Raw genomic sequence first — 25,835 nt, forward strand, 5'->3', positions numbered from 1 at the left:
TTGCAAAGCGCATGCGATTGTGATTGGACAAAAAGTACGCCATATTTGAAAATTATACACAATGTATCCCGCTCGCACACAGCAGTCGCTGCTTCTCTTGCGCAGGCAGCAAGCGGGAGTGTGCAGCGCTGCTCACCAGAGAGGGAGAGAGCGCGTAGGAAGAGAGCGACATCGAGAGAGCGAGTAGTAGAGAGAGCTACCTCAGCAAGAGCGAGCGCTTCACTTCGAAGCCAGTTACACTCCTCGCCGCATTCGTTGGATTCAATTCGAATTTTGACTTCGCAGCGTTCAGACGTGTTCGGAGAAACCTGAAAACCATTCGAGTGACAAGAGATATAACCAAAAAAAATTGTAAACCTCTGTCAACTGTGGTCACCGATCGAGAGTGTTTCCGTTTCGAGTGAAAAGTGAAATCAGAGCCAAAACCCAAAACGCTTGGCCAGCAACAAAAAGTGCTACAGAGATAGATTCTCTGCCCAAAACTAAAAGTGTTGAATTCGTCGAATTTCTTTGGATTAACCTACGTTTGCCGACGCATTTCTGTGGATTAACCTCATCGCCACCGAAGCAAAGCTACAAATTCGTAGCCTTGTCTCGCCACTCCATTGGATTACCCTTAAAAAACTTAACACATACTAAGCAACTAAAATGGTTGTCTTGGAAGGTGGCGGCGGCGTTGTTACCATCGGTAACAACCAGTACCTTCAACCGGATTATCTGGCTCCATTGCCAACAACGGTTAGTATTGACTAAGAAATCGAATAATCTGAAAAAATACGATGAGACTAAAGTAATATTTTGAAAAAATAAATAATGAAAATATTCAACAAAATTTAGACAAACTTTAAGTAATACGACTTTTAAATAATGTAAAAAGAAAATCAGAATCTCAAAATCTCTTTAAATTAAATCAAGAACAAGTTAACTTTTTAATAAAACTAAAAACAAAATATTTCAAAACCTCAATTAATCATAAAACTCATCAGTAGAAAAACTCAAATTAAAAAACCATAAAAAAACTAAATCGAAATTTGCCTTATTTTTATTTATTCACCACAGATGGACGCCAAAAAGAGTCCCTTGGCTCTGCTCGCACAGACTTGCTCCCAGATTGGAGCAGATTCATCGGCTGTCAAGCCCCTGCTGGCTATGGACAAGAACAAGACAAAGCCCGGAGCTTGCTCCTCCTCGTCGAACTCATCGAGTTCTTCGAGCAGTGCCGAGATCTCGGCCGCCAAGTCACCGTCCGGCCAGGCCAAGTCACCCAAGTCCAGTACACCAATCAGCTCCACGGCCACCAGCACAAGTCTGGGAAATACCAGTACCGGTGAAATTAAACTGGCCTTCAAGCCCTACGAGACGAATGTGCTGAGCCACCAGAACCAGAACTCCTTCAAGAGCAGCTCCTCCTTGGAGGCAGAGCCCACACGTCCCAGCTCCAAGAACTCATCATCCGCCCAGGAGCGAGTACCGTCGCGCAGCAAGTCCAATGCCACGCCCACAGATGGTGTGAAGACGGAGATATCAGTTCACGATTCATCATCCAGCCGGAAGACAGTCTCCCCGTCGGGATCCTCGCAACGCGGTGCCAGTCCCATTGTGCGATCAGGCATGGAGGTGCTGAACAATGCCAATGGTACCGCCCAGCATCCCAAGGAAATGAGCAGCATGGCAGCAGCGGCGGCGGCAGCAGCAGCGGCATACAAGGCCGCCGGACCCTATGGACTGAACCCCCTGTCCGCCTTGTGCTGTCCGCCCGGCATGGAGCAACATGCTAATCCTGCTTTCCGGCCACCATTTGCCGGAGGATTCTCACATCATCACGCCGCCATGCTGGCGGTGGCCGCCAATGGAGTTTATCCTGGAGGAGCTCCCTGGCGGTGGACCAGCTGGACAGCCAAATCCCTATATCAGTTATCAGCGCATCAAGACACCAGCTGGCGGAGAGGCCATAGTGCCGGTCTGCAAGGATCCCTATTGCCAGGGGTGCCCATACTCGGCGCACACACAACAGATGCTGATGGGAGCCCCCTGTCCCGCCGGCTGCACCCAATGCGAGCACCAGAAATACGGCTTGGCCATGGCCAGTGCCGCAGGATTGCCACCAGCTCATCCGTACTCCCAGGCAGCTGCAGCGGCGGCGGCAAATGCGGCAGCAGCCCGCTCGGCGCCCTACGTCTGCAGTTGGGTGGTGGGCGACGCTTATTGTGGCAAGCGATTCCAGACCTCCGACGAGCTCTTCTCCCACCTGCGCACCCACACGGGCAATCTTTCAGATCCGGCGGCTGCTGCTGCGGCTTTGGCACAGTCTCAGGCTCAATCGCTGCTGGGAACACTATTCCCGCCATCGGCTTTGCGAGCTGGCTATCCGACACCACCACTTAGCCCCATGTCAGCGGCGGCGGCAGCAGCGAGGTATCATCCCTATGCTAAGCCACCACCGGGAGCCTTGGCCGGAGGACCCTCGCCCTTCGGTGCCGCTGGAGCCTTCAATCCTGCCGCCGCGGCTGCGGCAGCTGCTCTGGGGCCCTACTACTCGCCATATGCCATGTACGGCCAGCGCATGGGAGCAGCTCATCAGTGAAATGATCAGCACAAAAGTTAGATACCAAAAAGAAAAGTGGATTAAACTGAAGAAACGAGCAGAGACGAAAGGGTTTTCCCATTTCCAAGCCCTGTTTGAGATAATTTCATAGAAAAAAAAGAAAACAAAAGAAAAACGATTGCAAAGGCTGACACATCTCTGGCTTTTGCGCTATTCTGTGATACTAAACTGTAGTTTAAAGAGCGCTAGTTACACTTAAGTTTCGCAAACAGAAATAATATTCAACCACCTACAACAAAAAAATAGTAGCAGCCGCAAAATAATAGCAGGATCACTTCTTCTACTTTCAACCTAAATGTCTACATTAATCGAATCGAATCGAATGGTAGGGTAAAGGAAGTGCAGCAAACCGGAAGTTCACTCACTCTCATTTGTTCTCAAAGTTCAACCAAAGTTTTTTAAGTCTTAGCCAGAACACATTCTACAACTTCCAATTTTGTTAACGAAGAACCCATTGCTGAGATGTTCAAACATTGTTTTAGTTTAAGTTCGCCCTAAGTTCTATTAACTATTATTACGATTAACTTACAAGCATCTGCAAACAAAAAACCAACCAACAAACAATTCAAATAATGTTCTTTAAGTCATCTTATATGTAAAGTAAGCATAATGAATATTTGTAATACCAACCAATCAGAAGAAGAAAAAAACATAAAAATGACAAACAAAAAAACAAATAAATACTGAAAATAAAAATGAATATTTCATATAACTATGTACTGTGTGTAAATTCTATAAATATTAAATTAGATTTGCTATTTACTCCTTGATGTACGCAAAAGCCACGACACGATCTACACAAGAAGTCACGGAATATCAAACAAAAGTAACTTAAACTAAATGCAAAAACACATTCGTATAAAAACTGAGAAATATACAAGAAAAAACAATTTTTAAAAATATAAATCAACACTTTTTTTCTTTTCCAAGGGGAATTCTTTTTTTACAGCTGGAAAACTTTTTTTTGGGCAATAATTTTTGCCTTGGTTATCTGGCCTAGCATACTCACTTAGGGGTCGTAAATATTTCTGATAATGCCCTCTACGCGGTTTTCAATTATATTTACATAAGTTCGAGTGGCAAATTCCGGAAACCTTATCGTGGACTAATTCGACTTATTCTAAGGTTGTAAAATTGTTAAGTTCTAGGGAAAACTGTTCTATTTATAAAGAAGAATAGTAAATATGCATTTTTCTGACTTATTTCTTTGTCAGCTTTTTGAATGCACTCTTACTTTCTTGCAATGTATTCCAGATTCTTGAAAATCTCCACTCAAATCTTGTTTTTTATTCATCCCAATTAATGCATTTGAAATTCAAATGGTTGGTACTATTTATTTGCATTGCCGATGCATTTCAAGCGCATTCAATTTGTATGCAACGTTTCAGATTCAGCCTAAAAAATCAAATCGAAAAATTTGAAATTCCTGTGGGTGGAGGAGGGATGGAGGAGAGCAAAGCTTGATTGGCCAAGCCTTAATAAAACAGTCGGCGGCAGCGGCCATAAAACACCCAAGCTGAAAATTAAAAATCAATAAAAATCACATTTGTACCAACAATGTATATAGCCAAAATCAATTGCCATTCAATGAGCGACTCGAACATATATAGAAACATATATATATATATATATCTGTAGGAATGTCTGAAAAAGCCAAATGACAAGCATTATTCACAGACAATATATGCCTTAGAAATATAGAAATCTGAGACCCAAACTTAAGCAACAATCAGCTGCAGCCACAATCAAAATCATTGGCGATATTTCGAGTGTATCTCATAAATAAATTAATTGTGACAATATTCAATTGATTTGATTTGAAATTATCGCATTCAGCTGTCAAACGCTCAACGACAGCGTTTTTTCAATTGTTTCAATTTCCAGCTGATTCTTCGAATGTCTGTTTTCATTTTCCCCCTTCAAACCACTCGAATGTTGTTTCTGATTTGATTTTGATTCGTTGCGAACACAGAAATCGCTTGGCCCCAATTCCAATGTGTGGGAATATGTTTTTCCGCTGGGGTGGGGCTTCAAGGGGGTAGACTTATCAATACTCAGCAATCAGTGTTGGCAAATGAAGTGGCGAAGTGCGAGTTGTTGATTTCAGATTGTCCAGGGGATTGATGTTTTGTGAAGCTTTGGGGATATTTTTAACAAAAAAATAAAATTAAAAAAATAATATTCCAGATAAGGAATTAACAAAAAAAAAATATATATAAATTCCATTCAAATCAGTTAAGAATTGTACTGCTTGTGAAAATTGTTATAATATTTAAATGGCGTTCGTATGTTGTTAGAATTATTATTTCATTTTGCATAAAGACATACGATATTCATTAACCTGGATAATGAAGCCAATCTCCTATAAAGCAATCCGATCCGTCACGCCGATTTGCTTTGATAGAATGAGGTAAATCAGGTATTTGAACTTTCCAAATATAAATCAAGTATAATTGTCATTTATTTTCATTATTTATAGTTTATATATGATCAACTCAATGGAATCACAATGAAATTGGTGAGTTTTCCTCAAGATTAAAATGATCAAAAATACAGAATATACATTTATAGTTCAGTGAACTTTTTTATATACTTTTATATATTTTTATTTAAAATGCCAAACCTAACATGTTCTTTGACTTTCACCAATCCTCTACGAAATTAAAATAAATCTTTACACCCATTTGGGGCTTATTATAAAATAACCAATCGCCCAAAAGTAAGTAATCCCCAGTTGGCCATGGAAGGGGAATTCGGATAATATGAAAATCGCTTAAAGCTTGATAGCCCTTAAAGATACAAAACAAAGTTAATTTACCAAAAATAAAAAATTAGACATTCTTACCACATAAGGACAGGTGTGATTCACTGTGGATACATCCTTGATCAAATTCCAGATGATTTTGGCAACTGGCTGGTTTCTTCTTCTCATAAATTCACACGCATCGAAGGTGTAATCAAACAGAAATGGCTTATAGCCACTAGCCTTCTTCAATATCTTCATTTTGAGGGTTATATTATTAGTTGGCCAAAGAACCGTCATATTTATATGCAGGCTTGTCTTGTTTCGGGAATACGCCTTCAATCGGCAATAATGAAAGACGACCCACGACTTGTTGTAAGACTCACAAACTACATTTGTCATTTTCGCGAAAGGGGCCTCCTAATTCACATTGATTTTCAAGTTATGGATATTTAAATAATTACAAGAATATCTTACACTGCATATTAGAAAAGCAACAGTTAGATAGGCTCCCAAAATGATCCACTTCGAAATCATTGCCTTGGCTTCAGAACCTCTATAAAGACTAAATGATAATATTCGTTGCACATTGCCTTTAAAATAGGGCCGTCGGTCGTTTTTGGGTATGGGAAGCGTGACCATATAATAGCTATGCAATTTTTAAAATATTGCAACTGATTATCATTGAAGTGATCTTGATAACTTTTATTATACTTTTATAATTCGACTGCTTTATCTTTCATCTAATAAATACCTGAATTTAATGCCTTATTCAAAAAGAGTAACATTTATTCGCCTTTAGAAAAACTTATATCTTTTGCTCTCCCCTTATTTGGAAACCAACTTTGTATGGTTATTAATAATCTTTTGATTCCGTCGAAAGCAATAGCTCTGGTTGTCGCTGTCGCGCAAAATTCAATTTATTTACATGCATCATATTTCTTTGTTTTGCCATGCTGTCCATGTCGAACAATTTGTTTTGGATGTCAACACTCGGTCGGCGCCGCCAAACGGCAGCAGCAACAAAAACGAAATCAACATCAAAAGCAGCCAGCAGCAGCAGAAAACCAAAACCAAAAAGCCAAACAACAACAAACTCGGCAACTTTTTGTTAAAAATAGTAGAGCTCCGCTTACTGAGCAAGGGGATGAAGGGGAGCCACATGGCTCCAACGTTTTCTCTTTCGTCTTCTCACCAAGAGATCTTGCAATGCTCTCAAGTGCTTAATTCGGCGGGCTCCATTCAACTGGCTCGTTGGTCTAGGGGTATGATTTCCGCTTAGGGTGCGGGAGGTCCCGGGTTCAAATCCCGGACGAGCCCAAGTCAAGTCCCTTTTTTGTTTTTATTTTTTTATGTTTCATTTATTATTATTGCAAAATTTTCCTTCTTTTATAGGCTTCTTTACTGCTTAAAATTTCCATTTTCTTTTTAAATAATAAATAAATATAATATTACGTTGTTATTCTATGGATTTATTGATGCACTTAGGGCCAGCCATATGAGCTATCATAGTTGAGTCATAATTATTAATACTGTGCAATAATCGGGCTATTTAAAGTCATAAATATAAATATATATGGCAATGCTTATGGTGTGGCAAAACTTTTATGGTACCTTGTGACTTTGGGGCTGGCCCCTGTCTAAATTTATGTGCTCGTGGAAATTAAGTCTAATCAGTGGTTGTGATTTTTCAAAGTGACTTTGTGCTTCTTAGCTGCTAAAGAAATTATTAAGGTTTGGTTTTAAAAAAATCAACATTTATATATAAAAACCAATTTAAATAGATTTCTTCATATTCTATAAGAAAAAATAAGATATATTCGTGATTTAATGAATTCAGCTTGGCCTAGTCGACTATTGAAAAATTCGAAAATGATTAAAATCTTTATTTTTCCTTTTTTTTGGCTATTTATTTATTGGCACCTTAGAACTGACAAGTTGCCGGATGGTTATTGCCATAAAGTCATAAAAGCGATTTTATTGGCCCAGACGTATGGAGAGATGTTAAGGATTAAAAGACAAGAAAGGCAAATCTAAAAATTTATGGTCTAAATACAAGAATGGAAAACGGTGGGAATGCCTATGAAAGATCTAAGAAATAAAGAAATAATTGCTGTTTCATTTATCGAATTATTTTTTATTTGAGTCGCTTAATCAGTATATTTGCCAGCATTTCTGCTACATCGGACAATCGTTCATAAATTATATATAAATAGCTGACTGAGATTGCAGCTGGATTATTTGTGGCCCTATACAATGTCGACAGCTGTTCTGTGCTGTGATTTCGCTTGGCAGATTGATATAGTATTGCACTGGCAACTTGACGTTAAAGATTTCAATGATTTATTTCTTGATTTATTAAGTGCTGTTTGAGATTAGCCAGTGGGTTTAGCATTGGCGAACTTTGCCATTCAAAAATGATGATTATACTCTTAAACATTCAATGTTTTTAATATATATTTTTTTTGATTTTTATAGTAAGTTTGGTGTTCAGAACCTTATTTAAGTCATAAAGATATTGTATAAACATGAATCCCTGTTTTATTAAGACTTTATATGTATATCTATTTGTATCAAGGATGCCATATTCAGAGTCATATCGGTATCAGTGTTCTAAAAATACCCAACTTGTTGCCACATTCCATCCCCAAAGAGTTCGGGGACTTGTTCTAATAGGTGGCGAGACCCGCTAGCATGTCGCCCATAAATTAAGCAGCAACAGCAGCTGACTGATGTCAATGTTGTCGTCGCAGCTAATTAACAGTTTTGTTATAAATTACACCGAAAGTCATTACAATTTTTCGTATTCTCAGTTCTCATCTCGAGTTGCTGGTGGCACACCCATTTGGGGCGTCAATCATGCGTAAAGTGACACAGATGTGACATCCAGCGGGGGCCCACTGTTGGTAAGTGACTAGCGGATACATTTGTATCTTGAAGTCGGTGTGCCCACTGTCAACTGTCAACTCCTTAATAATTTTCCGTACTCTTGTTTCGTTTTTCTTTTCTTTATTTTTCTGTGAAATTCACGCCCCCGCTGCGAGTTGGTCCATAGGTTTGTTCCTCCCTCCTCTCGGAATATCCCATGCTGTGTTGTGACATTGTTGCTGCTGTTAGCCTGCTTTGTTTTAATATTTATGGCTTCCTTGTGTCATTTTCATAATGTTGCGTTTGACACTTTCCCTCTGGGCTCCACAAACAAAAATCACACATCCCCTTCACATTCCATATTATCTTACATTATATGGGCGGTTTCTCTCGGGTCGCCCAACTTTTTCGTTTTGCATCTCTCTTCTCTTTCACTCTCCTTTTTGGATTTTGTGTAAAATGTTTTTGAAAATGACATTTGTAGCTGACACGACGACAACTGTCAACGGGCACTCGGTGGGCATTTATTTTGGATTTGTTTTAGTCGGGAAAAACAAGTGGGTGCAGAAGGGATGTTGCTAAGAACTTTGAATGTTGGTTAAGACTTAGGCTTAATGCTTAAAACAGAATTTTAATTCCAAGCAAGCAAGTAAAATAAATATTTCAATGGCTTTCCTACTTTAACTTTTAAAAAAGCCGCAACAAACCCTTTTATTTAAAGCTCGAGAGATACAAAAAGCAAGACCATAAATTACAGCCGGGAAACAGGGAATAAAATATGATATGAGTATGGAAAAATAAAATATACGTCCATTGGTATCTACAAACAAATAAATGTAATGGAAAAAAAAAGAAATATATTTATTAAATCGCGCTGAGAATTTATGGCCCTGCAAGGCCTTCCAACTGAAGCCGCGGCATAAATTCTTCAGCTGTGATTATTATTGCACCCAGCTAGCCACCCAAAACCCGGCTAAAAAGCCAGCGGAAACAACTGGAAAGCGACAAAAAACCGAAATACCTTGAGCCAACTCGATTTTGTTGTGGCCCACACTTCAAAGGCCAACCGCCGCCGAAGCTATGTATTTTTCGGGGGAGCTTGGCGCTAATATATTATTGATAGATATATCAGTGATATATGTGACACTGGTCAGTGGCGGGCTTTGCCTACGTTCGACTGTAAATTACTCGAGGGGCCCAAAGAAATACCGACTGCTGTCGTCCGAAAGGGTTGTTTTGGCTGATTTTGTAAAATCAGGTCACTGGCAGAAAACGTCAGCGGCTTTTGACGTTTCCAGATAAGTTATATATCGGGAAATTGGCGCTGACAAATCCGTTAATGAATTTCTAAGATCTCTGTTTCCTTATACTTAATTATTAATGTCAAGTTGTCAGATTAAAGCTTATGGGGAGCGAAATAGCTTTACTTTAAAGTCGACTAGAAGATACTCTACCATGACCCATAACCCTTTATTAGAATTTAATCTGTGAAACTCTCCACATGCCCTTTCCCCCTCAGAAAGTAAGCTCTACAGTGAAGCCTCTACTGGGCATAAATATTTCAGGCACTGTCAAGATAGCCGATAGGCCAAAGCCGGCTGTTAAGTGTGATATAGTCAGAGCCAGAAGTTGCTAAATATGGGCTTGACCTGCTGCCGGCGTTGCTTGTTGTGGCTGTTCCTGCTGCCCGATGGCCACATTATTAAGCCAATTCAGCGGCAGCAGATAAATAAATAAAATTTGAAACATTGCCGCAACAATAAAAGGCGACAGTACACGATTTATTAAACAGAGCGGCTGCTGGTGCTGCTGCTGCTGGCTTGTCCGGCTCCAAATGAAGAGGCAAAACACAACACCGGCAACAGCAACAGCAAAAGCAAAAGCAACAAAAAGCAAAAGCAACTGAAAAGCAAAAGCAACAGAAAAGCAAAAGCAGCAGCTGCCACCGTGTTGTTGCTCACATTACTCTTTTTGGCGTGGCCCAGGTTGGCTGGCTGGCTGGCAGGCAGACAGACAGACAGAGGGAAACCGACAGCAGCAGATACAAAGATACAGATACATTCGCTATATAGAAAACACACAATACTTGAGGTTGAGGCCAAAATGACTAATGACCACCGATTATCAAGCGATAAAAGGCAAAAGAGACCCACCAGCAACAACAAACATAATTTATTATTGTTTTAAACATTTGTGTTTTGCGCTCAAACGAGATACATTTGTCTCCTCCATGCCGTTTAGAAACCTTTTCGGCTTTTGTTCATTAAGGCGTTGATAAAACAAAAACATATAGCCCAAGAAGGTTCCACTAACAATTCGAATATATATATATATATTTCGAAAAGGCATATGTAAACGTCTTTCATATTTATTCTTCGAGGCGTATCTTTTTAGCATATGTTTTTAGGTAGTGTTTGTAATTAACTGCCCCTTTATATCCCGGCTTTTCTTTATGTTTTTTACTACCTTTTGAGTGTTAAATTTTGTGCTGGCTACCAGAATTAGTGGCGGCAAAGGCAGAAGCTCCGCAGAGCAGACAACAATAATAAACTTGAAGATTCATGAAAGCGGCAAAAGGAAAATAAACAGTCAACGCGACGTAAATTTAAGACTTTCAGTATTTCATTTCTTTTGTTTCTGCGTTCCCCTAACCAGGCTTTTTCAGACTACTAACAAGCCAAAACTATACAAAAAATAAACGGATTTATGTATGCAAGTAAATGGAATGCCAAATGGAACGAACTCTTATTACCCTTTTTATAAATTTTCCAAAAGAAAAAGGGAAAACATCTTTTACCTTAAAATTTCTATAAAAGACCTTTTTAATTCATTAAATAAAATAATTTTATATGTAATTTGTTATGACATTACCCACATGCGTTTCTGTACGTTAGCAAGAGCCCAGCAAACCCCAACTAAAGGGTATCAACAAAGGGGTAAAACGATCTTAGCCCGATTGTTGCGGCGTTGGTTGCGCTGTAAATGTGAATTGGTCGAAATTAAAAATATATTTATGACTTAAGTGGCAATAAATTATGTTTCTTGTTAAAATTCTATTGTTTCACTGCCTGTCGGGCTGTAAAAACTGCTGCTTCTGGCTTTCTTTTCCTCCCCCCTGAGTTTATTTATTTTTTTCTATTTTCTGCTTAAATTATTCACCCGGCGGTGGCTACATAAATTTGCTCACAATTCTGTGTTCATGACATTATTTACGACTGGCTAATGAAATAATCTTCGGAATTATGAATATATTTGTTTCGGATGTGCTAAATATATTTTTGAAAGTATTCATAGATTACAATTACTTCGCCTGATAACAAGATTAATTGCTCAAAAACAAAATTATATTTTTTGGGTGTTAATATTTGTTGCCTTGCATGTTCTTAGATTGTGTTGATCGGTGTCTGAGGTCATTTCGGGTGACATGTTGTCTTTACACTTAAAGACATTTTCGGTTTCGATTTTACGAGCCTCTTAAATGCTCCTTTCCCTAGGGTGAGTTCCAGTTTATGAAGGAAAGAATTTAGTTTTATATTTTAGAGTGTTTTCCACTGCGTTAAAGCCAAAAAGTGTGATCCCGAAACCAGACAAGATCACTCGAACAGTTTCCGATGGCATTCGTTTTGTGGGCGCCAGAAATGAAATTGATTTCATAACGACACAATTATGTTGGTCTAATCTGAATGGAGAGCAATTAAAATGAAAATTTATGGCCCAAATGTGGCACATAGTCAGCGAGTTCAAGAGCCGACTGCGGCTGTCATCAGCTTATTATATTTTATAGAACTTTACGAGGTCCGACGGATTCAAGTGATAATTTCTTCTATGGGCAATTAAAAATTTGTTTGACTAACAATTCGGGCGATTTTTTGTGTTTAGTTTTTATTTTTTTTGTTGACAGCACCTTCTGAAGTGCTTTTAAAAATAACTTCTTTTTTTTCGGCAGTGTCATGGCAAACAATGGACTGCAACGTCTGTGTTTTCTTTAATAACATTAACTGGCATTGGGCTACTTAACTGCCGAGGCAAGAAGATAATAAACAAAATTTGTGAGGAATTTAGAAATGAAAATGACGCAGGAAAACAAGATAAAACTATCAGTTAAGTCTCGTGATTGTCGTGCCGCCCCATGACAAGGTCTTTCGTTCTCGAATTAGAGAGGATCTTTCTAAATTTAGTAGTCATTCGGTTTAGTTTGTAGCCCGTCATTTAGATAGCACACATCACTCTGAGTGGCTTTAAAAGGTCTTGTTGGATTTGTTAAGGCTGTTGTCAGATTTACACAGAAGGTGGACAATTGCAGTATTATATATCTTTGGTCATAATTGTTTACGGATCTTAGCCATTTTTATCACTAAAGCTGTTTGTATTTTAGATCCGTCTAAAAGCTGACAAAGTATTCCTTATTGTTTATACTTTTACAACTTTAGTAATACATCTTAGCAAAGCCCTCTATGATCTTATATATCACTTGAATAAGTTAATCTAATTTTGAATATAAAACCCCATTAAAAAGTAAAAACCCTTATAAAAGAGTAACCTGAGATAGCTTTAAAACCTTTTTCCAACCCAAGTCAGAGCTGTCGGACGTTAAGGCCGCCCACCATTTGGCCAGCCATCCTGGATCTATCCGCCACTCAGCCAGTGGCACTTCTCTCTTGGCCATTTAATCACAGTATTAACTCTTTTGCTGAGCCGCCTGTCACTCATGTCTCCTCTGGTCGCTCACTGGTAGTGGTTGTGCTGGACAGACGTCGATGTTATAAACACTACTGTCTTCCAACTGTCAAGTCGGTCTAAGTTTTTGAACGCAAAATAAAAGCCGACTTGACAGCTGAACGGTCGACCAACTCATGTTGATGATGATGATTATTATGTATTTTGTATTTTTGCCGTTTCTCGTTTTTACTAGCCAATGACAGTTACACTGACAATGTTTTTTATATTTTTTAGTAGCTATAAAAAAATAGTTGTACTTTTTAAGTAGAGAATCTTTACTATAAGGGTAAAGACTTTAACACAAACTTTAAAACTTTAAAATCATAAAAAAAGCTTTTAAGTATAAAATGGTCATAATAGTTCTTAAACATCCCATTTCTCTCAGTGCTTTGAGTCTTCATCGGACTGGGACACTCGGTCGCCCATGCACATTCGTTTAGGCTTTTAAACGCTTAGGTCGTCTTATGTTGGACTTAACGCGCTGCCCGATGCCAAAAGCCAACAGTTGGACAGCTGAAGACGCCTCAAAAACTCGATGGCGGCGGCGGCGGCGAAACTTGAAATGAATTTGGACGCGCTTCGGATAATGAAAACGAAACGAGGCGCGCGCGCTCCACAAAACGGACAGACAAAAAAAAAAAAACAACGAAAAAAAAATACCGAAAAAAGTCAAGTAAAATCCCAACCGACACAAAGAATAAAAACGTCAAAAGTGATTTTGCGCTTTGGTCAGCAGCAGCGACAGCCGCAAAGCGAAATCAAAAAGTGCCGCCGCCGTCAGCACCTCCCCCCTTTCAACCACCTAAGCCCTCCTTCCGACCAATGTCCACTGTTAACTGTTTTGTACAAGCTGATGAGCTTTTTGGGCGCTTGGGGATTCTGACATTTCATTTTTTAGGGTCTGTAGTTTTCTGGACATAGGGTTTCTTTTTTGGTTAATTTTTCACGTACTTTTGGGAGTAGTTGGTCAATCTAGCTTAGGAAAATTTCTAATTAAATGATAATCATGCTTAAATGGACTCCTAATTTTCCAGAATAAAATATTTATCGTTTTCATAGCAAACTTAATCGATTTGAAAGCGAAACGCAGGGAATAAATTATTGACCTCTCGCAGTCATAAATAATCGATAATTGCAAAGGAACAAAAAGTTCACAGCTGAGAAAATTCAATTAGTTTCCCAGGCAATGGATTCGGGTTAAGGCCTGTCATTTCCCCACGCACACACTAACTCACGCAAAACTGCAGGCCTTCGCCCTCTTCTTTGCCAAATGCGAACCTATAGAAAAAAATTGTTTATAAATTATTGATTAAATGACAATGCGATGTCAGAATTTGATTTATGGCCTGGCAGAAAGACACGCAAGCGTCTCAGCCAGGGAGTGTGAGAGTGGGCACGACGACGGCATATTGAAAAATTATTAAGCAAACAATAAAAGATGGCCGACGTCCCCCGCCGAACGATTTATGACAGCTAATTATATGTGAGAAGGAGCCCCGAAAGGCCAAGACATACTTGGCCAAAACCAAAAACGCAATGAACTTGGGGGATGGTTGGTTGGTAATAACCCCCCTTACATAGCCGTTTTTTCTTTTATTAATTTATCATCGGAAAACGGCGAAACAAAAGTGACATCAAGTCACTCATCAATCAAAAATTACGAAATGGCCAAAGGAAAATTAAGAAAAACTTGGCGATAAATTAAGGCTGAAACTGATCGGGTCTCGAGTTTCCTTCGGTGTACTTTCAATTAGAGGGTTTAACTTTCTTGACATATCTTAAAAAAAAAGAATATGCTAATTATTAGGTCTTTAAAAACCACTTCAAAAATCAAGCTTTTCACATTGGCTTTAGTATTCGTGACAACGGAATTCATTAAACTAATCCCCGCCTCATTATGGAAATTTTCTCTCTGCACCTTTTGGCAATCTTATCACTGCCTAAGTACTGGTCTTACCACAAAGAACTTGTTGAATTGAATGTGTTTTCGGGGGCTTAGGGACAAGATCAATGGTTTTAATGGAATATATGTAGTTTAAATGTTCCTATATGAATTGAAAGTAAATCCCTCTTACATCCTTTAAGAAGTTGCTATCAAGTTTTCGAAACTGTCTGATATAGCAGAGTGACGTTATCTTAAGTGGTGTTATAGGCCTTTGATAGTTAGGTACAAATAGCCTAACCTTACTTAACTTCAGGCCTATAAAGTCTTTTCAGATGTAACTTGTTTGTTAGTTACTTTTTACAAGTTTTTGTGATATACTTATATAAAAACTTAATACAAGATGTACTTGGGTTACACCACACCCTGTTATTTACTATTATAATAATCAGCTCTTGTTATTTATGATGTGGGAGAGAAACACCTCAGAAGTCTGAAGTATCTGTCGTATATAAAAAGTAAGATGGATTTACAGCGGACATCATCTGTCACACTGGGCTCTTCGCGAGGTGTAAATACCGGGGATTATGCTGCCTCGAATGCTACTGGGTTCTTGGTAAATACGAATCAGAACCACTCACTTGGGCAACCACTTTCGTAACCCTTTAACTTTTTTTTAGCTCTCATCTTCTGACAGAACAACTGTGCTAATATTTGCCAAACATTCAACGCTATATGGCTATATGATATGAGTAAGTTGGGGCTGGCTTTTGAGAAATTCTGCCTCGAGCTAGTGTTTATCAAGTGTAATACGCTGTGTCTCTATTTGTTCTCCAACACACGGTGTCTGCCTAAAGTTGATTACAAATCCCGCTTTATGGCAAACAATCCCAGTTCCGTGCTCCTCTTGACTCTTGACATACAATAACTGAAAGAGATTTACAGCCATGCCATGCCACCATATCTCTGGGAGAGTGTATTGCCGTAATTTCCAGTTACCAGATTTCACTTTTTATTTGTGTATTTTATTTAATTTTTTGTTGGCTTGTTTAAATAAATGGAAATAAATCTGCACGTCGGCCTGGTGGCAGGGAGTTGATTTACACCATATAATGCGCATTTTTCTCGTGTTTAACAGACTTAATGTCTGTTTATAAGTCCGGGGCGAGCTCTCTGGGTCCGTTCGTGTGTTCTGCGTTTGGGTGTTGCCTTGTCGCGCTATAAAATATATTAAATAAACTGATTTATTGCGTTTTGATAACCTCTCACTGGGTCGGGCCCGCTGCCTCCATTCGCTGTCTCCGATTCATATTCGTCGTCTAGGAGCTGTCGTCGCTCCTCGGATCCCTCCAATCCCGCGGATCTCAAAAACCTAATGGCAAAAATGTCAGGCAACGCCAGATGAAGAACGCGTTTTATAATTGCCTTGGTAATTTATGACCGGCTTTTAGCATATATACATTTGTATATATTTACAGATTTATAGACTTTTATTGCGGGAGAGTGTGCTTTTAATGATTTTGTTTACAAATTCGAGGTTTTCGGTTTATTCCATTTCAAAAGTTATTGCCAAGGCGCCAAAAATTAATGACGAAAATAAAATCGAATTCAAATTGATTGAGCAACTGATTGAGATGTAGAAATATTCCAAGTATTGCTATCCAATTTATATTTTGGTTAGCTCTTTCTGTAGAATATTTAGTTCCCATTTAATTGGGACATATCGCTGTCACACGTTTCTTTTGTCTTGTCCAGAGATTAGCCATTCTGACATTTTTGTGTCAAAATATTTACGCATTCAAATTGTGCGACTAGAAAAATGAGGTAGAGGGTAACTTAAGCACTCGACATTTGACGCAATCTGCAAAGTTTGTTCACGTGTGACAAGGTTAATTATATTCATAAATGAACTGATAATGCCTGAATCCAGTGTGTACTTATGGAATAGTATTCGTGATTGAAATGACAGACAGCTGGATTGACAGTCAAACAGTTGTCAGAGGCAGATAAGGCAAAACTTGTTGGTAGGAAAGAAACCACACAGAATTCATTTAGATATTTGATATAAACTTTTAAAATATTTCATTATTTAGACTGCTGGAAATGGAAAAAAACATCTATCAACCTAAAACGAAAGCGAAGAAAGAAGCTCATGCGGCAGATGTCTACGGAATGAAAGAGCACCACCTTCTGTTGGCTTTCAGTCATTAAGTCATTTACATATTTGCCAACAAAATGTCAGCCATAAAATATAAACTAAAGCAACTGTGTGAAGAGCAGAACCCGCACAAACTGAGATCCCCGGCGAAGGCAAAAAGCCGGGAAGATAAATGAAGGCGCAGCTGCTGCGGCTACATCAACGCTAATTGCTCTCTGCATCTTACAGATACTCGACGAGCTGAACAGAAAAGAGTGGAGATACAGATACAGCCGTGGAGATATATATATACGAAATCATAATTCATATTTCTCCTTTTTGTTTTTGTCGCTCTTGTCTTCGTGTCTTTGGCAAACTTGTGATCTGTGTGACGGGAATGGATGGCGGCCAGCGACAGCAAAAATGTCAAAATGCATTAACATTTAATTGAGGCTAATTTAAGGCGAAATATTTCGCTTGGCATATATGAAAATTTATGCGTCTCATTTCGGTCAGATCTGCTCACGGCTCTTCGTCACAGTTCTTTCGCTTTCATTTGGGTTTTATATCTTTTTTTCCTCTGTCAGTCTGACGGAGCCGGATATGTTTGAGAAATGAGTGCGTTTTGTAAAAATGTCACATTACATTTAATTTATGCACGCCAACGCTGAAAGCCACTTGGATATCTGTATCTTTTGTGTGCCCTTTTAGCTGCTCCTTGCACTGGAAGTGTGGCATGAAATTGTCTTGATGGCGATGATGAGATACTGCTTGTTTGTTGTCTCTCATCTCAGTGTTTTGTCTACGGAATTGATTTACATTCATGCGGAAAGGACTTCTGTCGTTGGGTTTACTTGGTCTGTTAGTAATAGGTTATATTTAATACATTAGTCAAAGTAAGTTATAAGAATTTCACATTAATACATATAACAGTCTAAGAAAGTATTATTTTATGAAAGGAATATAAACAAAAATATATATAAAACCACTAAAAAGGGTATAGAAATCTCTAAGATAGACCAACCAATAGATAAACACCAAATAAATTTCAAATTCCAAATGGGAAATTAATCGCACTCTTGGAACTTGAGCTATCAATCATTCAGCCGACTGAAGAGCGTCCTCAGAAAACTTTGCCCCGCCCAGTGACAAAATTTGACAGCCAAGTTGGCAGGAGGTCGTCTGCCCGCCCCACTCGTCACTAAGTGAATGTGGACTTCAGCCCCCGGACTGACGAACTGAGGATTCGGACTTCGGACCACCAGCTGCCAGGATCGAGCTGCGGCTGTCAAGCTTTTTAAACCCAAAACGTTGTGGACGAATTGATTTTACTCCACTCAGCAGGACTCTGAGCCAACTGACACTGGCAGGCGGTCCTTATGGTAGTGATGCTGAATTGGAAGTGAAGTAGCTGATTTGGCTATTTTCTAGATGTCTTTCCTTGAAAATAGTATCCAAGAACTCCGTTTATTTCAATGATAAGTTACTTTTTCAAGAAAAGTTTTTACATAATTATTTTATTAAGTTAATGTTATTAAATACATATATTATATATTTTATATATTCACAGCTTTATTATATATTTAATAAATTATTACTTGCTAGTAATCCAAAGTTAGCAGCTCTTCCTACGAAAGGCAGACAAAGCATCAACCACCTTGGACTTGTCACTGATACCAGCTGGATGTAGAACTGGATCCAAGAGCTGAGAGAAGAGGCTACGCCCAGCAGCTAAACAAAGTTTGAATTGACTTTGTTAACTCGACTGGTGGGCTCAAGTGGTAGATACGTAGATACTTACGCTCGTGCATGCCTCCTCGACTCTATGAGGCATGCTGTGAAATCTGCAAATTGCCGTGTCATTATTTGTTAGCATCAAACCGAAAACTCAGCCAGGATGATGTCGACGCCCCCTTGGGCCAACCTTAACCCCAAGAAGCCTTCACACACACACACCACTCCATACACTCACATTGTGCTCGGCGTCAAAAAGTGTAATTGGCAGCCCGCCCGACAGGCGGACAGTCGATTCCTGTGGCTCTGATCGGACCTGGAAATGTGGAATTGTGGAATTGGGGTGTAACCCACTGTCGGCTTACACACTCAAGTCAAGCGACCAACCGAACTGAACTCAACTGAACTGAGCCGACGAGCTGGAACCGGCAGACAGTTGGTAACTGTCAGTGGGCATGTTCGACTTGACAGCATAATATTACAAATCCCTGCCGAAAGCAGACAGTAACGATGACAGGACGGCCGGTAACGTAACGCAACGGGGCAAAAGGCAAAAAAGGACAACCGCAGAGCAGCCAAAGCCAGGACCAGAAGAGAGAGAGTCGGCAAAATATCCTGTCCCATGAAAAGGCATATTTTATTCCTCAGGTAAAATGTCAGACTAGGGGAAATCATTTTACCCCAAAATTGTTTGTGGTTAGCCGGAGAATGGGTCGCAATTGCCCTTACTCGAGGGGGAGATATCGAGCTGGCCAGGTCAGGGGTCTCAGCCCTGAATAAAATCACAAGAAAATTGGTCTGATTATATTCTATATGACGGTTCAATCAATCAAAAATGATTTCCCTTCGAGGCTTAGGGGAAAAGGAAGTAGCTCTTATAGACTTTAAAGCTCAAACAATTTTTACTATAAGAAATACATTGTTGTTATATCTTTCAAGTGTTGAGAAATAATTTGAAAAACTTTGACACAAAATCAAGATTTTTACGATCATCTATTTAAAATGATATGCATACCTTCAGGCTACCAAACGAGCAGCCATTCAGTTAACAGATTGATGGGGATTTACCTCATTGGCAACTTCCATTTCCCCAATACTCGGACGGTAATCAATTAATGTTGTGTAGGGGAAATCACATAAATTTGCGTAACATTAAACGGATCGCGTCGTCGGCTTGAAACGGACGCATTCGATATGGTCACATTTCACAAATTTTACGAGGAGCCTTTCAAGTTGATAGAAACATTTACGAGCCACTCTAGCCACGGCCAGGTCTCCGCCTCAGTCTCCGCCAGACTTGGTCTGGTTCGCTTGGTAGCAATTGGTAAACAAGTTTATGGCCAGTCTGCAGCCCCAACTCCAACTTTGCTGCACAGTTTCTCTCTTGATTCGCCGACATGGCTATAAATTTATTGCACTTCCTTTTGCATATAATTTTCAAATTAAGTGTTGCTTCATGTAAATTGATACATTTACTGAATGTATTTTCCTAGCTCTTGGCTGATACTACTAGCTGTCGGGCTTTTAAGATTTCCAGCGAACGAGGTTGGGCACATAAAACGCTCTTTCTCAATGATTAATATGGTTCTTAATATTTTCTAGAGGTGATGTGTCTAGAAAGCTGAAAATTTAATGGCAATAAATGGATTAAATGGAAAATGATAAAGTTGGTGCTAGCTGCTTGGCATTACAGTTGTAATTATGTAATGGTTAAAGTGTAGAAAAGAACATAACTTTTTAATGGTTTTAATACCTCCATTGATTTTTATTGAGTGAGTGAGGAAATTAATAACTTATTTTATGTTTTTCTAGCATTTTCTAATACCTTTCTTATACCTTAATATCTAAACCATTGTCCTTCAATGTCTGCCCAACTTTCCTCATCTTACCTTTTCCATTTTCAGTCCTTGGCGGCTTTCGTCGACCATTTCTTGGCCACTTGAGCGCTCCTTTGCCTTCCCTTCATTCAGCTGACAGTCACTTCCTGCCAGCATAGAGCCGCTGCTTCTCCTTAGTTCCCCCCTTTCGACCACGCCTCTGACGGCTCATTAGCATGTGTGCGTGGCTGGTCCTCCTTCTCTATCCTGCGATCCTTTGGCCTGCCATTAATTTCGCACAGCTCTCCCTGTCCCCTCTCCTCACTAACTCTCCTTCAGGCCGTTTACAACTTGGCCAAGTTGCTGTGTAACGCTTTGTATTGTTCACGCAAAATTTATTTCCGCTACGTCATGAACATCCTGCTGTCGTCGTTGTAGTTGTAGTTGTAGTTGTCCTCATCAACATCCTTGTTGTATTTGTTGTTAATTTACGTAATAAATACGCTTGAAAACGTTGCACGCACATGCAAAATGAATTACGTTGCTGGGGAGCAGCAACAGCAGCAGCAGTAACAGCAACAGCAACAGCAGCAACAGTAACAGCAACAACAGCAACATCAACTTAACTGTCACTTGTCACAGGGACGTTTCAGGGGCCTCCCTCTGGATGTCCTGGCAGTGCTGTCGTCTCTCACATGTCAACGCGCGTCGCTTTGCTTGGCATTTTTGTGATGTGAAATGAAGCAACGAGGTGACAGCAGCAGCAACAGCAGCAGCAGCAGGAAAAGGGGAGTTGCTGTTCCTTGCAGCGGCAGCATAAAATGAATTATTCGCGTGAACAACAAAAACTGTCAGAAGGCTGTCAGCTGTGGGGGCGACACGTGGGTGGGGCCCATGTCGCATTTGCAATCGCCCAGTGTTGCTGGTGTGCGCCTTGATGTTGCTGGTGTGTGCGAGGTGTCAGCGCATCGCATTTGAAATCCTCGCACACTGAAAAACAGTTGACAGTCAGCAGTCAGAGCAGCGACAAAGTATTGCTCCCGACAGTCAACGCCAGCGGCAGCAGCAGCAACAACACCAACTGTTACGGCAGCAACATCAGCTACCCAGCAGCAACATGTTGCCATCGTTCGTGTCCATGGCTATGCATATGAAATGTGAGTGTGCGAAATCTTTTGTGGGTCCATGGCCCATGATTATCTTACCTCAAATTGCTTGTAGCAATCATGGAAAAAGCAACGTTGCGGTTGTCAAGCTCTTTGGGTTCTCACTCCTTCCCCCTTTCCTTTTTTTTTTTTTAGCAATTTTCATTTTCGCACTCCATTATAAAGTAATTTTTTTGCATTACTTATGCCTGTCAACGTCTGGCGCTTTTCGCCGCTTTCTTCTTCCTGTTTCCGAGGCAACGCCCCACGACCATGTGGGTATCCTTCTTGTTGGCAAAGATTAATATGTTGCCGCTGTGCCGCTTCCTGTGCTCACTCGCTCCGTTTCGCCAGTTTGCCAGCTTGCCGCTGTTTGAACGCTCGCATGTGTGACAGTTTGCAAATGTGATTGACAACTGACACTGGCATATAAATTCAAAGCTTTCGCACACACTCAACCGTTGACAGTGTACACGGAGAGGACAGGAGCAGCAGCAACACCAACAGCAACAGTAACTGCCTCCTGCCTCCTGTCTGCTGCCTTGAAGGCATGACAAACTGACTGACTGAATGGCGGACGTGCCGGGGGTCTCACTGACAGACTGACTGACTGACTGATGGCCCGACTGTCTGCAATGCAGTTGGGTGTTGTCTCAACTCGACTCAGTTAGGAGGACTGGGAAAGTAATCGCAATTCATCTTATTTTCTTTGCAGATTGCTCAAAGTAAGATTAAGGGATGCCTCTTTGAGGAAAGGAAAACCATCTATTAAAAGAAAAATTAAATGTTGAAAGCATTTATTTTAAAGATATATATTAAACTGAAAAGTAGGATAATGCTTACCCTAAAACACAAGGATATATAATATTAAGTTAAACAGATGAGATCTTTAGGAAAGGAATTTATCTAACTTAAAACTTTTAACTTTTAACTTCAGTGAAACCTTAAAGATGACTATCAAAGTTGAACATATACTACCAAATCTCAAATTAGTAATAAAAAGAAAGTTATTAAAAAGACATTAACAAATTCGAACCCATCTACTGCAAATGCACCTGACTGGTATTTCGGAAGAGTTCCAACAATTTGCTGGTCTCGTAGGTATGTACGATCATTAGGGTGGCCCGAAAACAGTGCCAAGTCATTTCCCCGAAGCGCTGGGCTCCCATCTATATGTATTTTGTTAGTTGCTTCCCGTTTCTTTCAATTACCCAGCCATGGCCCATAGAAACTAATTCCAATTATCATGACAACTTCCGTTTCTCAGCTCAAATTACTGCGGCCTAATTGCTATTTAGGGCTCCTTTTGGAACCTCGAGCCGCGTAATGTCCAATTATTCAAACAAGAGACGGAGACCATAAATGCTGACACAACCGTCCGGGCCGAGTTTGATAATAGACCCATCAGACTCCGGTCGCCATCATCGCCGCGCAGCAGGTAGTTCCTTAACCAGGGGGGGGAAACTCATTTGGAGGAGTGCACAGGGAAAAATTGTGGTCTTAATCTTAAATTCCATTTCCATTTTTAATTTTTTGTATTAAATAGTGTTAATCATTTTCAGGAGAAAAGTTTCTTGGCAGACTGATTAATGACCGATTTAGAAATAGTAAAATAAATAGTAATGCTGATTACTAAACAGCATCGCCTTTTGCCAGGCTCAATAACAGATTGTTGTATAACCTTGATAGGCATTTCTCTCTGTGTACTAGCGATGAGGCCTGAACCTGTCGCTCGTGCTGACGACAAATGTCTTCGGCGGAAGTGACACAACAAAAATCCCAGGCAAAACCGAAAGGGAACAAAAAATGCTCGATGCTTGATTATAAATGCCCGATGCCGCGAAGAAAATAAAACTAATAAATTGATGTTGATCTGGCGATGCTGGCTGGCTGGCTGGCTGGCTACCGTCTCGAAGCAAAACAAACGCTCCATGACAATGACAAAATCAAGCGGCAGGGCAATGACAATGATGGAAGTGACAACGACAATGGCGCTGAATGACAGGAGGATGTGGATGTGATGGCACTGCAGAATGAGTGGGGCGTCGTCGGAGAGGGGTTTCTTTCTGAGCGGGGAGGGTCTGAGTGGGTCCAACGGTGGCAGCGGTGGCAGCTGTTCGCTAACTCGACACTCTTGGCGTGACTTGTCAACGGGCATCATTCGGCTGCCGTTGAGGTTGAGGTTGCTTCCAGTGATGCTGTGGAGCTACGAAGATCATCATTCATGACGATGATGATGCGGTCTCCGCCTTTTGTTTATCAAATTTCAATGAGATGGGATGTCTGCGATGGAGTGATGGAGGTAGCACATCACAATGAACGATGCGATGTCTTTGTGCTCAGCTGGGCTCGATTTCACTGGAACTAGTTTCGATGTCTTAAGGGGTTTGATAAGAGATGTTTCAACGAGGTTCCATATTTTAAAAGAGCTAGATGTTGGAGTTGCAACAGTTTGTCCAATAAACACAAAAGGAGGTATCAAAAATTAAGTTTTCCTTATGAACTTCCTTCAATGTCACTTATCCAGATCCCTTACTTAGACCGTGCGGTCAGAATTACTTTGTTTTTCCATTCTGAGCCTCAGGAAGAAAACAAGCAATTCTCCGTTTATTCGTCAGTCAGTCAGTCAGTCAAGTCATCAATCCATCAGCCATTCAATCATTCACTCATTTCGACTGTTGTCACTCACTCACACTCGAGTGTGGAAGGAAGGAAGGAGTCGGGGCAGCTGGGTAGAGCTGGCAGAGCTGAGCCAACCACGTTGCACGATTCCGTGGTGCGCTTCAATGAAAACAAACTGATATTTGCCTGACACTTGAGATTGATTGTCATCCATCAAGGGAGCTGCTGCTGTCGTCTGGGTGAGTGATTGAATGGCAAGGATGCGCTGTTTGCATTTCGAATTTACATGCCAGCCCCGTCCTCGTTCCCATCTCGACTACCTACCACACCGACCGCTCCTCCTTTCGATGTCGTGCCTCTCAACATTTTGGGCGTTGGCCTGAATTGATATTCAATTACGACGAGTCTGGCGGTTTATTTTTCCAAGCCAAGGAGATGTGCCAAGGAGCAGTAAATCCGAAGGTTGTGGCTTTCACACTCGGTCCACAAGATGCTTGACCAACGTCTCCATTACCTGTTAACCTGGCTAAAAGTGATGGTCCTCCTTGCTACCAAAGATCTTGTTTGTTTTGGCATGTGTATTGGCCGGCCGTCAGAACCGCAGAAAATCTGCCAATTCCGATTGGCCTTCTCGAGAGTCATGTGGTCAAGCAGCAGCTGTTAAGTTGCCATGTGATATCCAACTTACACGAGAGATACTTGGCCAAGTGAAAGGGATAATTGAACACCAGCAAAGCAATCTATCCTCGACAAATACTCACGCTTTCAAACACAAATTTTTTAGTCCAAATTGAATTTCAAAACTGTCTCGATTGCAATTGTAGTTCAATTTGTTTTAATCAAAAAAATGTTTATGTCGGCAATTGATTGAAAACATTGTTTTTGGTGTGTAATGCCAATTTGCTGCAATTTATTTCCAATCAATAACGATCTGAAATTTCAATTATTTATCAAGGCATTTAAATCGCGGTCAAATATAATTTATGTTAAATAGTGAGTTTTAGGCCTGATGTTTAAAAGTTACAAAACCATGAGACTGTTTAAAAAGCCTCCTTATTTCCAAGTTTTTCCTTAGGTTTTTTAAGTAATAACCATTTGACAAGGACCCACCATCATTAGGTTTTCATCTTGTATACATTTATTATTCTCACCTAAACAGAACACCCTACTCACAACCAGCCGGTCCTTATCCACTGCCACAGCCAAAGACATAATACAAAGACAAATACAAATTTTTCATTTCGGCTGTTCGGTGTTCCCCTTGAAACCGCCGGCCATTTTCAAATCGTCCAAGTAGCGCATAAAGAAATTGAATTCATTAAACATTAGCTTCCTGACACGATCGTCGCCAAGCCTCCGACGGCAGAGACCTTAAAACATTTAGTGTCGCAATATGCAAATCCATAAATTTTCTGCCCCAGACAGTCGGTGGAGGGAATGGGGCATGTTGGGGAGAGGCAGAGACGGAGACTCAGTCCTCGGTTGCCGGGAGACAAGACATACACACGCGATAAAGAAATTCGATTAGGCATCAATTTTAAATGAGATGCATTCACCCTCCCG

General features: G+C 40.3%; 2 protein-coding genes and 1 non-coding gene across 3 annotated transcripts; 2 read left to right on the forward strand and 1 right to left on the reverse strand.

Annotated features, from left to right (window-relative positions):
- The first annotated feature begins 253 nt into the window (after nt 1-253).
- LOC108105861 (zinc finger protein Noc) lies at nt 254-3,305 on the forward strand. The gene is given in 3 exon segments (XM_017212635.2): nt 254-738; nt 1,060-1,872; nt 1,874-3,305. Coding segments are annotated over 3 exon segments (1,614 nt in total). The 5' UTR covers nt 254-648; the 3' UTR covers nt 2,585-3,305.
- A 1,241-nt stretch (nt 3,306-4,546) lies between these two features.
- Nucleotides 4,547-5,885, reverse strand: LOC108105763. Its single transcript, XM_017212483.2, has 3 exons — nt 5,826-5,885; nt 5,454-5,768; nt 4,547-5,394 (listed from the first exon to the last, which is right to left on the reverse strand). Exons 1-3 carry the CDS (start codon nt 5,883-5,885, stop codon nt 5,248-5,250), a joined length of 522 nt encoding a protein of 173 aa, XP_017067972.1. The 3' UTR covers nt 4,547-5,247.
- A 711-nt stretch (nt 5,886-6,596) lies between these two features.
- On the forward strand, nt 6,597-6,668 carry Trnap-agg. The gene has a single exon. It is a non-coding gene; the product is annotated as a tRNA-Pro (tRNA).
- Nucleotides 6,669-25,835: the final 19,167 nt, after the last annotated feature.

This window comes from Drosophila eugracilis, unplaced genomic scaffold (genome assembly GCF_018153835.1).
Source record: "Drosophila eugracilis isolate 14026-0451.02 unplaced genomic scaffold, ASM1815383v1 contig_353, whole genome shotgun sequence".
Taxonomy (NCBI): Eukaryota; Metazoa; Arthropoda; class Insecta; order Diptera; family Drosophilidae; genus Drosophila; species Drosophila eugracilis.

Bases quoted from the DNA above. Each gene is read 5' to 3' on its own strand.
- LOC108105763 (XM_017212483.2), bottom strand. From the start codon at position 5,885: ATGATTTCGAAGTGGATCATTTTGGGAGCCTATCTAACTGTTGCTTTT. The intron at 5,769-5,825 runs GTAAGATATTCT...AATGTGAATTAG, and splicing joins TTGCTTTTCTAATATGCAGT to GAGGCCCCTTTCGCGAAAAT. The intron at 5,395-5,453 runs GTGGTAAGAATG...TGTATCTTTAAG, and splicing joins TGAATCACACCTGTCCTTAT to GGCTATCAAGCTTTAAGCGA.